Source organism: Hyla sarda, chromosome 5 (assembly GCF_029499605.1).
Source record: "Hyla sarda isolate aHylSar1 chromosome 5, aHylSar1.hap1, whole genome shotgun sequence".
Classification (NCBI taxonomy): Eukaryota; Metazoa; Chordata; class Amphibia; order Anura; family Hylidae; genus Hyla; species Hyla sarda.
Window position 1 is genome coordinate 359,319,686 of NC_079193.1, and position 13,930 is coordinate 359,333,615.

A 13,930-nucleotide genomic window follows, 5' to 3' on the forward strand; every position below is an offset into this window, starting at 1 on the left:
CTCAGCCAACATGAGGTCGGGATTTGAACATCATTGTTGCTTTTTCTCTCTCACAAGGTTTGGGTAGGAAGACCAGACAACGCCGGGTACTCTTCTAGTACTGACTTAAATACTGACCAAAATACAGTGGTCCCTCAACATACGATGGTATTTTGTTCCAAACGACCCATCGTTTGTCGAATCCATCGTATGTTGAGGGATTCATGCAATGTAAAAAGTGCATTTAATACTCACCTGTCCCCGCCGCTCCGGACTGCGTCCTCACCGCTCCCGATGCTGTCCCAGGGGCTCCCGATGCTGTCCCGCTGCTCCGGCGTCTTCTTCGGGATCCTCCGGCTTCTTCCGCATCTTCTCCGTTGTCCGGGCCTCGCTTTCTGGTGACGTTACTACGTTGCTAAGTCGGCACGGCGTGCGCAGCGACGTAATAACGAAGCTGGAAAGCGAGGCCCAGACCCTGGAGAAGATGCAGAAGACGCCGGAGGATCGCGAAGTGGACCCGGAGCAGCGGGGATAGGTAAGCGAACCTGTCCGGGATGCTTAAACTGCTATTCGACAGCAGCTTAAAGGAGTACTCTAGTGCAGAGTATTCCTGCTCTGTCCTGCCCAGCTGCAAAATAAATGAAAATGAACCATCACTCACCTCCCTGGGTTCCCGCGGAGCGTCACTACAGCTGATCGGTCCTCCGGTGCATCTCCTTCATACTTCTGGGTGTAACGAAGCGTCACATGGCACTCAGCCTATTGCCGGCCGAGGCTGAATATCGCGGCGGCCGGCGATAGGCTGAGCGCCATGTGACGCTTCGTTACACCCGGAAGTATGAAGGAGATGGACCGGAGGACCGATCAGCTGTAGTGACGCTCCGCGGGAACCCAGGGAGGTGAGTGATGGTTCATTTTCATTTATTTTGCAGCCCGGGCAGGACGGAGCAGGAATACTCTGCACTAGAGTACTCCTTTAAGCATTTGCACTGTCGGATAGCAGTTAATGCGATGGCCCCGACATATAAAAGCATCGTATGTCGATTTGATCAAGTGTCGGGGCCATCGCATGTCGGGGGGGGGGGGGGGGGTTACTGTATGTGTGAACCCAGCCTTAACGGCACCATAGCGTACAGTTACGTCCCATTGGTCTAAGGGATACTTGCAGTTCACAAAGCTCATAAGCCCCATAGAAAATGAATGGAGCACTGGCTGTTCATGAATGGTGATCTCCATTTATTTGGGGGACAGCTTTCCTTTACTCTACTGATTGGTGGGGGTCCTAGCAGTCAGATCCCTACCAATAAGCTTGGTATTCCCTATCATATAAAAAAAAAGGGATAATTGTGAGTTGGGAACACTCTTTAGTTTATTTTTTCCCATCAGAAAGCTTTTTCGCAAAGGTGTAACTCACCACAGGAGGCATGTTCACGACCATCATTGTTAGACAGGACAGCCCTGTGTCGTCTTGTACGCTTGCATCGCATTTGAGATTGAGGAGCAGTCGGGCTGCTTCACTGCGATCTGCAAAAAAAAAAAGGTATACATTACCTTAGGTCAGTGTTTCCCTACCAGGATGCCTCCAGTTGTTGCATAATTACAACTCGCAGCATGCCTTCAGCTGTCCGGGCATCCTGGGAGTTGTAGTTTTGCAACAGCTGGAGGCACCCTGGTTGTGAAACACTGCCTTAGGCTCTAAGGCAAACTCAAAGGCATTACAAGAGTCATTAATTTATTTATTTTTTTTAAATCTCTGCAATCTAGAAATTGTCAGATAATCAACCTAAGAAAAAGGGCAAGAAATCAGCGGATGAACAAGAAAATGCTGGTTTGTTGTGGGTCCCTTGTGCGGCTGATACTGATAAAGTGATCGGCTACTCAAACCATCCATGGATCCCACCACACAATGATCAAGCCTTGCGGAGGTTCAGCAAACGAGTACCGATCATGGAGATCAGGCTAGTTATCTGCAGCCTGTCGGCCCATCTGAAAGGGCCATGAAGTGAAACTGCAACTGACCTTATTCTTGTATTTAAATCCAGACTAAAGGTGCGTCCACATGTTCCAGTTTTTAATTGCATTTATTGAATAAAGAAACAGAAATTAATAAAAATAAAATATTTCCTTTATAGATGTATGACATTTTTCTGGCTTTGTATTCAATAAATGTATTTATATTCAATTATTCAATGATTCATGCACACAGTAATCCCATGTGCACTGATAGAATACTGATGAGATATCGGCGTGTCCACAGTATGCTGCAGTCCACAGTATGCTGCAGTCCACAGTATGCTGCAGTCCACAGTATGCTGCAGTCCACAGTATGCTGCAGTGCACAGTATTCTGCAGTGCACAGTATTCTGTAGTCCACAGTATGCTGCAGTTCACAGTATGCTGCAGTCCACAGTATGCTGCAGTCCATAGTATGCTGCAGTTCACAGTATGGTGCAGTCCACAGTATTCTGTAGTCCACAGTATGCTGCAGTCCACAGTATGCTGCAGTCCACAGTATGGTGCAGTCCACAGTATGCTGCATTCCACAGTATGCTGCAGGTCACAGTATGCTGCAGTCCACAGTATGCTGCAGGTCACAGTATGCTGCAGTCCACAGTATGCTGCAGGTCACAGTATGCTGCAGTCCACAGTATGCTGCAGGTCACAGTATGCTGCAGGTCACAGTATGCTGCAGGTCACAGTATGCTGCAGGTCACAGTATGCTGCAGTCCATAGTATGCTGCAGGTCACAGTATGCTGCAGTCCACAGTATGCTGCAGTCCACAGTATGCTGCAGGTCACAGTATGCTGCAGGTCACAGTATGCTGCAGGTCACAGTATGCTGCAGGTCACAGTATGCTGCAGTTCACAGTATGCTGCAGTTCACAGCCGCTTCAGTCTTACCTAGTTCCGCAGCCAGGTGCAGAGCAGTTCGTTCTTTGTGATCTCGGGCATTAGCGTCCGCTTGATGCTTCATCAGAACCTTTATTGAATTCCCTGCATCATATTTTGCGGCGTAATGTAGTGGACTCTGTTTAGCACTTGTTAGTGCATTAATGTTGGCTGTAAAGTGTATGAATTAATAAACATTGTACAGTTTCATAAAAATTTACATAAAAACATAAAAATGTAAAAACAAAAAAATGTAAAAAAACATAAAAATGTAAAAACATAAAAATTTAAAAACATCTCATATCTATCTTATTCTTATTATTAATAATACAATTAACAATATATATATATAGTAAATTTGAGTAGCCGTATTAGTCCAGTGATGCAGATGCAAATCATAAAATGTTGCAGTATCTTGTAATAACCTTTTTTATTTGCTTTGGACTTGATAAAGGGAGGAATCCCGAAAGCTTGTCTCTACAAAATGCTGTTAGTCCAATAAAAAAGGTATTACAAGATACTGCAACATTTTATGATTTGCATATATATATATATATATATATATATATATATATATATATATATATATAAATCTATCTCATATCTATCTACAACAAAAGATCATAGCAGCACGTCAATATAGCAAAGAAGTGAGGCTTTATTTCAACACCAAAGTGCCATAATATAACGGCTGGTGGTGTGGATCCGCTGGACCTGAGTGGACAATGGCGTGAGCAGCACCAGGGAGCGGAGTCTTAGGAGCTGATGATTTTCACCAGAGAATGCCACAAAGCGTGACGGACTTGCTGCGGTAGGCAGGTCCCAGGTCGCTACCCCCGGCACGACTCGTCTACAAAGGCAGCCGAGATGATGCGGGGCACAGAAGGATGAGACGTACTCGGGGGACAGGCAGGTAGGTCAGGGCAGGCGGCAAGGAACAGTGGTCAGGAAACGTAGCATGAGAACTGGTACACGGAATAGCTGATACAACAGGGAATGCTTTCTCTAAGGCACCAGGGCACAAAGATCCGTCAAGGAACAGGAGGAAGTGCGGGGGTTAAATAGGGTCAGTTCCTGACAAGCACCAATCAAAGGTGCACTATAAGACACCGTGTTAATACGGCACAGGATTTTGTAGGGACCAAGAAACCGAGAACCTAGTTTGTAACTGGGGATCTTTAAACGAACATATTTGGCCGACAGACAGACTTTATCTACAGGAGAGATCGGAGTTGGTCTTCTTCTCTTATCGGCCTGAGTCTTCATGAGGGTAGAGGCGTGTTCTAAGGATTGACGGGTTTCCCGCCAAATAGCCATAAAATCTTGGACCTGAACATCCATGGCAGGTACCCCAGAAGAAGTAGGTAGAGGAACAGGAGGGCGAGGATGCTGGACGTAGACAATAAGGAATGGTGAATTTCTAGTAGCCGTAGACAATAAGGAATGGTGAATTTCTTGGGCCAACCTACTCCGCCCAAGGGAGAAGGTTGGCGCATTTGCCCTGTCGTGCGGAAACAAAGTGACTGAGGTTGTTGCCCAGAATTTGATTCACCCTCTCTACCTGGCCATTGGTCTGAGGGTGATATGCAGAGGAAAAGTACAACTTGACTGAGACGAGAACAAAGAGCCCACCAAAGCATGGAAACAAACTGGACCCCTCGGTCAGAGACAATATGTAAAGGTAATACATGTAAACGAAAAATATGCCGGAAGAATTGATCCGCCAACTGTGGAGCAGAGGGAAGTCCAGGTAAAGGAACAAAATGGGATATTTTGGAGAAATAATCTGTGACAACCCAGAAGACCGTGTTGTTAGAGGAGGGTGGTAGATCAGTGATGAAGGCCATGGCAATTGTTACGCCGAGCGCTCCGGGTCCCTGCTCCTCCCCGGAGCGCTCGCGGCGTTCCTCTCTCTGCAGCGCCCCGGTCAGACCCGCTGACCGGGAGCGCTGCACTGACATTGCCGGCAGGGATGCGATTCGCATAGCGGGACGCACCCGCTCGCGAATCGCATCCCAAGTCACTTACCTGTCCCGGCCCCTGGCTGTCACGTCCTGGCGCGCGCGGCTCCGCTCCTTAGGGCGCGCGCGTGCCAGCTCTCTAAGATTTAAAGGGCCAGTGCACCAATGATTGGTGCCTGGCCCAATTAGCCTAATTAGCTTCCACCTGCTCCCTGGCTATATTACCTCACTTCCCCTGCACTTCCTTGCCAGATCTTGTTGCCTTGTGCCAGTGAAAGCGTTTAGTGTTGTCCAAAGCCTGTGTTTCCAGATATTCTGCTATCCATATTGACTACGAACCTTGCCGCCTGCCCCGACCTTCTGCTACGTCTGACCTTGCCTCTGCCTAGTCCTTCTGTCCCGCGCCTTCTCAGCAGTCAGCGAGGTTGAGCCGTTGCCGGTGGATACGACCTGGTTGCTACCGCCGCAGCAAGACCATCCCGCTTTGCGGCGGGCTCTGAATACCAGTAGCATCTTAGAACCGGTCCACGCCAATCCCTCGCTGACACAGAGGATCCACATCCAGCTAGCCGAATCTTGACAGTAGATCCGGCCATGGATCCCGCTGAGGTGCCGCTGCCGAGTCTCGCTGACCTCACCACGATGGTCGCTCAGCAATCGCAGCAAATTGCCCAACAAGGGCAGCAGCTGTCGCAGTTGACCGCCACGTTACAGCAACTTTTGCCACTGCTACAGCAGCAACCATCTCCTCCGTCAGCTCCTGCACCTCCTCCGCTGCGAGTGGCCGCTCCTAGCCTCCGCTTGTCCCTGCCGGACAAATTTGATGGGGACTCTAGACTCTGCCGTGGATTCTTATCTCAATGTTCCCTACATATGGAGAGGTTGTCGGACCAATTTCCTACAGAACGGTCTAAGGTGGCGTTCGTAGTGAGCCTTCTTTCTGGAAAGGCCTTGTCTTGGGCCACACCGCTCTGGGACCGCAATGATCCTACCACAGCCACAGTCCAGTCCTTCTTCGCTGAAGTCCGTAGTGTCTTCGAGGAACCAGCCCGAGCTTCTTCTGCCGAGACTGCCCTGCTGAACCTGGTCCAGGGTAATTCTTCAGTAGGCGAGTACGCCATCCGATTTCGTACTCTCGCTTCCGAATTATCTTGGAATAACGAGGCTCTCTGCGCGACCTTTAAAAAAGGCCTATCCAGTAACATCAAGGATGTGCTGGCCGCACGAGAGATTCTTCCAACCTGCAAGAACTTATCCATTTGGCCACCCGCATTGACATGCGTTTTTCTGAGAGACACCAGGAGCTCCGCCAGGAAAAAGACCTTGATCTCTGGGCACCTCTCTCACAGTATCCTCTGCAATCTACCCCTGTGCCTCCCGGCGAGGAGGCTATGCAAGTGGATCGGTCTCGCCTGACCCACGAAGAGAGGACTCGCCGTAGGGATAACAATTTATGTCTGTACTGCGCCAGTACCAAACACTTCTTGGTGGATTGCCCTATTCGCCCTCCACGTCTGGGAAACGCACGCACGCATCCAGCTCACGTGGGTGTGGCGTCTCTTGGTACGAAATCTGCTTCTCCACGTCTCACTGTGCCCGTGCGGATTTCTCCTTCTGCCAACTCCTCCCTCTCAGCCGTGGCCTGCTTGGACTCTGGTGCTTCTGGAAATTTTATTCTGGACATTTTGGTGAATAGGTTCTGCATCCCGGTTACCCGTCTCGTCAAGCCGCTCTACATTTCTTCCATCAACGGAGTGAAGTTGGACTGTACTGTGCGTTACCGCACAGAACCCCTCTTAATGTGCATTGGACCCCATCACGAAAGATCGAATTGTTCGTCCTTCCCAACTGTACCTCTGAAGTCCTTCTCGGTCTGCCATGGCTCCAGCATCATTCTCCCACCCTTGACTGGACCACCGGGGAGATCAAGAATTGGGGCCCTGCTTGCCGTAAGAGATGCCTCACCTCTGCTCCCAGTCCCGTCTGTCGGGCCTCAGTGTCTCCTCCTGTGCCTAGTCTCCCCAAGGCCTATCAGGACTGTGCCGTGCCTCCTCATAGCCCCCGTCCTGGTGACACCCTGCCCTGTGCCAAGCTTCACCCTCTGCCCTCCCTCCCCATTCCCACTCCTGCTGAACTGCCTGCCTTTGAGGAAACCTTACAATCGCTCCCAGTGTCCTCGTCCCATGTGAAGCAATTGCCGGACAAAAAAAGGGGGAGACCTAAGGGGGGGGTACTGTTACGCCGAGCGCTCCGGGTCCCTGCTCCTCCCCGGAGCGCTCGCGGCGTTCCTCTCTCTGCAGCGCCCCGGTCAGACCCGCTGACCGGGAGCGCTGCACTGACATTGCCGGCGGGGATGCGATTCGCATAGCGGGACGCGCCCGCTCGCAAATCGCATCCCAAGTCACTTACCTGTCCCGGCCCCCGGCTGTCACGTCCTGGCGCGCGCGGCTCCGCTCCTTAGGGCGCGCGCGCGCCAGGTCTCTAAGATTTAAAGGGCCAGTGCACCAATGATTGGTGCCTGGCCCAATTAGCCTAATTAGCTTCCACCTGCTCCCTGGCTATATTACCTCACTTCCCCTGCACTTCCTTGCCGGATCTTGTTGCCTTGTGCCAGTGAAAGCGTTTTGTGTTGTCCAAAGCCTGTGTTTCCAGATCTTCTGCTATCCATATTGACTACGAACCTTGCCGCCTGCCCCGACCTTCTGCTACGTCTGACCTTGCCTCTGCCTAGTCCTTCTGTCCCGCGCCTTCTCAGCAGTCAGCGAGGTTGAGCCGTTGTTGGTGGATACGACCTGGTTGCTACCGCCGCAGCAAGACCATCCCGCTTTGCAGCGGGCTCTGGTGAATACCAGTAGCATCTTAGAACCGGTCCACCGACACGGTCCACGCCAATCCCTCGCTGACACAGAGGATCCACATCCAGCTAGCTGAATCGTGACAGCAATGTGTGTCCAAGGACACTCCGGAATGGGCTGAGGTTGTAGTAGATCCGCAGGTCTAAGTCGAGGCGTCTTGTCATGGGCACAGGTAACACAGGAACTGACAAAATCTGAAACATCTCATTCCAAATTCAGCCACCAATATGTTGGGAGATGAGCTGAGAGGACTTTCATATTCCCAGATGCCCGGCCAGTAAAGAAGAGTGTCCCCAATTCAATACCTTAAAGGGGTATTCCGGTGCTTACACATCTTATCCCCTATCCAAAGGATAGGGGATAAGATGCCTGATCGCGGGAGTCCCGCAGCTGGGGACGCCCGGGATCATGCACGCGGCACCCCGTTTGTAATCAGTCCCCGGAGCGTGTTCGCTCCGGGTCTGATTTTGGTCGACCGCAGGGCCGGCGGCGTGTGATGTCACGCCCCTGCCCCCGTGTGACGTCACGCTCCGCCCCTCAATGAAAGCCTACGGGAGGGGGCGTGATAGCTATCATGCCCCCTCCCGTAGGCTTGCATTGAGGGGCGGAGCGTGACGTCACACGGGGGAGGGGGCGTGACGTCACACGCCGCCGGCCCTGCGGTTGATGGTAATCAGACCCGGAGCGAACACGCTCCGGGGACTGATTACAAACGGGGTGCCGCATGCATGATCCCGGGCGTCCCCAGCTGCGGGACTCCCGCGATCAGGCATCTTATCCCCTATCCTTTGGATAGGGGATAAGATGTGTAAGCACCGGAGTACCCCTTTAATTCTAAGGTGGGATGGCACAAAAGACTTTCCTGATGGAACTTGCTGTAAGTCGAGAGGAGCGACTGAGATCAAACGTTCAGGAGGCACGATGTGCTGAGGGGAGGAGTTCAGACCCACCACATCAGAAGCCCTGAAGAGAGCATCGGCTTTAATGTTCTTATCCGTTGGCCAAAAATGAATAAGAAAATTTAATCTGGAGAAGAAAAGAGACCACCTGGCCTGCCGGGGATTCAGACGCTGAGCAGACTGAAGATACAAAAGATTCTTAAGATCTGTGTAGATACTGACTGGATGAGTAGATCCTACCAGTAGATGACGCCATTCTTCCAGGGCGAGCTTAATGGCCAAAAGTTCACGGTCTCCAATTGAATAATTCCTCTCGGCAGGCAAAAAAGTCTTGGAGAAAAACCCACAAGTCACGGTTTAACCCCTGGAAGTCTTTTGGGTCAGTATTACTCCGGCTCCTACAGAAGAGGCATCTACTTAGAGGAAGAAGGGTTTTCCTGGGTCAGGTCTCGACAAAACTGGTGCAGAGGCAAATGCCGATTCTTTGGCATCAGGAGGCCAAGATTTGGGGTTAGCATTCTTCTTAGTGAGAGCCACAATCAGTGCAACCAGCGAGGAGAAGCGTTGTATAGCACCCAGGCCAGAAGGTCGAGGCCAGTTAAGAACCGAAGACAGCTTATCAGGATCCATCTGGAGGCCTTGGTTGGAGACAATATATCCAAGAATGGAAGAGGCATTTCTCAAGTTTGGCGTAAAGGCGATTATGTCGTAGGCATCGTAGGACCTGATGTATATTGTTAAGCCGAGCGCTCCGGGTCCCCGCTCCTCCCCGGAGTGCTCGCAGCGTTCTCTCATTCACAGCGCCCCGGTCAGACCTGCTGACCGGGTGCGCTGCGATATTACTCCCAGCCGGGATGCGATTCGCGATGCGGGACGCGCCCGCTCGCGATGCGCATCTCGGCTCCCGTACCTGACCCGTTCCCCGTCTGTGTTGTCCCGGCGCGCGCGGCCCCGCTCCTTAGGGCGCGCGCGCGCCGGGTCTCTGCCATTTAAAGGGCCGCTGCGCCACTGATTGGCGCAGCAGGCCTAATCAGTATTCTCACCTGTGCACTCCCTATTTATACCTCACTTCCCCTGCACTCCCTCGCCGGATCTTGTTGCCATTGTGCCAGTGAAAGCGTTTCCTTGTGTGTTCCTAGCTTGTGTTCCAGACCTCCTGCCGTTGCCCCTGACTACGATCCTTGCTGCCTGCCCTGACCTTCTGCTACGTCCGACCTTGCTCTTGTCTACTCCCTTGTACCGCGCCTATCTTCAGCAGTCAGAGAGGTTGAGCCATTGCTGGTGGATACGACCTGGTTGCTACCGCCGCTGCAAGACCATCCCGCTTTGCGGCGGGCTCTGGTGAATACCAGTAGCAACTTAGAACCGGTCCACCAGCACGGTCCACGCCAATCCCTCTCTGGCACAGAGGATCCACCTCCAGCCAGCCGAACCGTGACAGTAGATCCGGCCATGGATCCCGCTGAAGTCCCACTGCCAGTTGTCGCCGACCTCACCACGGTGGTCGCCCAGCAGTCGCAACAGATAGCGCAACAAGGCCACCAGCTGTCTCAACTGACCGTGATGCTACAGCAGCTATTACCGCAACTCCAGCAACAATCTCCTTCGCCAGCTCCTGCACCTCCTCCGCAGCGAGTGGCCGCTTCCGGCCTACATTTATCCTTGCCGGATAAATTTGATGGGGACTCTAAGTTTTGCCGTGGCTTTCTTTCACAATGTTCCCTGCACTTGGAGATGATGTCGGACCAGTTTCCTACTGAAAGGTCTAAGGTGGCTTTCGTAGTCAGCCTTCTGTCTGGGAAAGCTCTGTCATGGGCCACACCGCTCTGGGACCGCAATGACCCTGTCACAGCCTCTGTACACTCTTTCTTCACGGAGATTCGAAGTGTCTTTGAGGAACCTGCCCGAGCCTCTTCTGCTGAGACTGCCCTGTTGAACCTGGTCCAGGGTAATTCTTCCGTTGGCGAGTACGCCATCCAATTCCGTACTCTTGCCTCCGAATTATCCTGGAATAATGAGGCCCTCTGCGCGACCTTTAAAAAAGGCCTATCCAGTAACATTAAAGATGTGCTGGCCGCACGAGAAATTCCTGCTAACCTGCATGAACTTATTCATCTGGCCACCCGCATTGACATGCGTTTTTCCGAAAGGCGTCAGGAGCTCCGCCAGGATATGGACTTTGTTCGCACGAGGCGGTTTCTCTCCCCGGCTCCTCTCTCCTCTGGTCCTCTGCAATCCGTTCCTGTGTCTCCCGCCGTGGAGGCTATGCAAGTTGACCGGTCTCGCTTGACACCTCAAGAGAGGACACGACGCCGCATGGAGAATCTGTGCCTGTACTGCGCCAGTACCGAACACTTCTTGAAGGATTGTCCTATCCGTCCTCCCCGCCTGGAAAGACGTACGCTGACTCCGCACAAGGGTGAGACAGTTTTACTTTACCCCCTCACAGGCCTTATGACTGTCCTATTGACCTCCTCCCGGGTACTACTCCACCCCGGGGCAGAATCTATCCTCTGTCTGCTCCAGAGACTCTTGCCATGTCGGAGTACATCCAGGAAAATTTAAAAAAGGGGTTTATCCGCAAATCCTCCTCTCCTGCCGGAGCTGGATTTTTTTTTGTGTCCAAAAAAGATGGCTCCCTACGCCCTTGCATTGACTACCGCGGACTTAATAAAATCACGGTAAAAAACCGCTACCCCTTACCTCTTATCTCGGAACTCTTTGATCGCCTACAAGGCGCCCACATCTTTACCAAACTGGACTTAAGGGGGGCTTATAATCTCATCCGCATCAGGGAGGGGGACGAATGGAAGACTGCATTTAACACCAGAGATGGACACTTTGAGTATCTGGTCATGCCCTTTGGCCTGTGCAACGCCCCTGCCGTCTTCCAAGACTTTGTTAATGACATTTTTCGTGATCTCTTATATTCCTGTGTTGTGGTTTATCTAGACGATATTCTGATTTTTTCTACCAATTTAGAAGAACACCGCCAGCATGTCCGCATGGTTCTTCAGAGACTTCGGGACAATCAACTGTTACGCCTAGCGCTTCGGGTCCCCGCTCCTCCCCGGAGCGCTCACGGCGTCTTTCTCCCTGCAGCTCCCCGGTCAGTCCCGCTGACCGGGAGCGCTGCTCTGTCATGGCCGTTGGGGATGCGATTCGCACAGCGGGACGCGCCCGCTCGCGAATCGCATCCCAGGTCACTTACCCGTTCCCGTCCCCTGCTGTCATGTGCTGGCGCGCGCGGCTCCGCTCTCTAGGGCGCGCGCGCGCCAGCTCCCTGAGACTTAAAGGGCCAGTGCACCAATGATTGGTGCCTGGCCCAATTAGCTTAATTGGCTTCCACCTGGTCCCTGACTATATCTATCCTCCTCCCATGCACTTCCTTGCCGGATCTTGTTGCCCTTGTGCCTAGTGAAAGCGTTTTGTGTGTTTAAAGCCTGTGTACCAGAACTTCTGCTATCTCCCCTGACTACGAACCTTGCCGCCTGCCCCCGACCTTCTGCTACGTCCGACTTTGCTTCTGCCTACTCCCTTGTACCTCGCCTATCTTCAGCAGCCAGAGAGGTGAGCCGTTGCTAGTGGATACGACCTGGTCACTACCGCCGCAGCAAGACCATCCCGCTTTGCGGCGGGCTCTGGTGAAAACCAGTAGTGTCTTAGAACCGGTCCACTAGCACGGTCCTCGCTATCCCTCTCTGGCACAGAGGATCCACCTCCTGCCAGCCGGCATCGTGACAGTAGATCCGGCCATGGATCCCGCTGAAGTTCCTCTGCCAGTTGTCGCTGACCTCCCTACGCTGGTCGCCCAGCAAGCTCGTCAGATCGCCCAACAAGATCACCAGCTGTCGTACTTGACCACCATGACACAGCAACTCCAGTCACAACTACAGCAAGTACAGTCACAGCTACAGCAGCAACAACCATCTCCTCCGCCAGCTCCTGCGTCCCTTCCGCAGCGAGTGGCCACTCCTAGCCTCCGCCTGTCCTTGCCGGACAAATTTAATGGGGACTCTAAGTTTTGCCGTGGCTTTCTTTCGCAATGTTCCCTGCACATGGAGATGATGTCGGACCAGTTTCCTACTGAAAGGTCTAAGGTGGCTTTCGTAGTCAGCCTTCTGTCTGGAAAAGCTCTGTCATGGGCCACACCGCTCTGGGACCGCAATGACCCCGTCACTGCCTCTGTACACTCCTTCTTCTCGGAAATTCGAAGTGTCTTTGAGGAACCTGCCCGAGCCTCTTCTGCTGAGACTGCCCTGCTGAACCTGGTCCAGGGTAATTCCTCCGTTGGCGAGTACGCCATACAATTCCGTACTCTTGCCTCTGAACTATCCTGGAATAATGAGGCTCTCTGCGCGACCTTTAAAAAAGGCCTATCCAGCAACATTAAAGATGTTCTGGCCGCACGAGAGACTCCTGCTAACCTGCATGAACTCATTCATCTAGCCACTCGCATTGACATGCGTTTTTCTGAGAGGCATCAAGAGCTCCGCCAGGAAAAAGACTTAGATCTCTGGACACCTCTCCCACAGTCTCCACTGCAATCTGCGCCTAGGCCTCCCGCCGAGGAGGCCATGCAAGTGGATCGGTCTCGCCTGACCCTGGAAGAGAGGAATCGCCGTAAGGAAGAGAATCTTTGTCTGTACTGTGCCAGTACTGAACATTTTTTGGTGGATTGCCCAATCCGTCCTCCACGTCTGGGAAACGCACGCTCGCACCCAGCTCTCGTGGGTGTGGCGTCTCTTGATGCTAAGTCGGCTTCTCCACGTCTCACGGTGCCTGTTCGGATTTCTACTTCAGCCAGCTCTTCCCTCTCAGCCGTGGCCTGCCTGGACTCTGGAGCTTCTGGGAATTTTATTCGGGAGTCCTTAGTGAATAAATTCCGCATTCCGGTGACCCGTCTTGTCAAGCCACTCCACGTTTCCGCGGTCAACGGAGCCAGGTTGGATTGCACCGTGCGTTTCCGCACGGAGCCCCTCCTAATGTGCATCGGACCTCATCACGAGGAAATTGTATTTTTGGTCCTTCCTAATTGCACTTCTGAAGTTCTCCTTGGACTACCCTGGCTTCAACACCATTCCCCAACCCTGGATTGGTCCACTGGGGAGATCAAGAGTTGGGGCCCCTCTTGTTCCAAGGACTGCCTTCAACCGGTTCCCAGTACTCCCTGCCGTGACCCTGTGGTTCCTCCTGTATCCGGTCCCCCTAAGGTCATTAAGGACTCTGCCTGCCACAGGAAATGCCTCTCCCCCCCTCCCAGTCCCATCAGGCAAGCCCCTGTGTCCCCGCATGGCCCTCGTCCTGGTGTCACACTGCCCCGTGCCAGGTCTCGCCCTCTGCCCTC

General features: G+C 52.6%; 1 protein-coding gene across 5 annotated transcripts in view; it reads right to left on the minus strand.

Annotated features, from left to right (window-relative positions):
- The window catches only part of LOC130274414 (uncharacterized), a 245,551-nt gene that overhangs the window by 205,654 nt on the left and 25,967 nt on the right, over window positions 1-13,930 (minus strand). For all 5 annotated transcript variants that reach the window (XM_056522734.1, XM_056522733.1, XM_056522735.1 and 2 more), the window contains exons 6-7: window positions 2,881-3,039; window positions 1,394-1,503 (exon numbers count right to left, since the gene is read on the minus strand). In XM_056522734.1, the coding sequence (XP_056378709.1) occupies window positions 1,394-1,503; window positions 2,881-3,039 (269 nt within the window). The remainder of the gene's footprint in view (window positions 1-1,393; window positions 1,504-2,880; window positions 3,040-13,930) is intronic.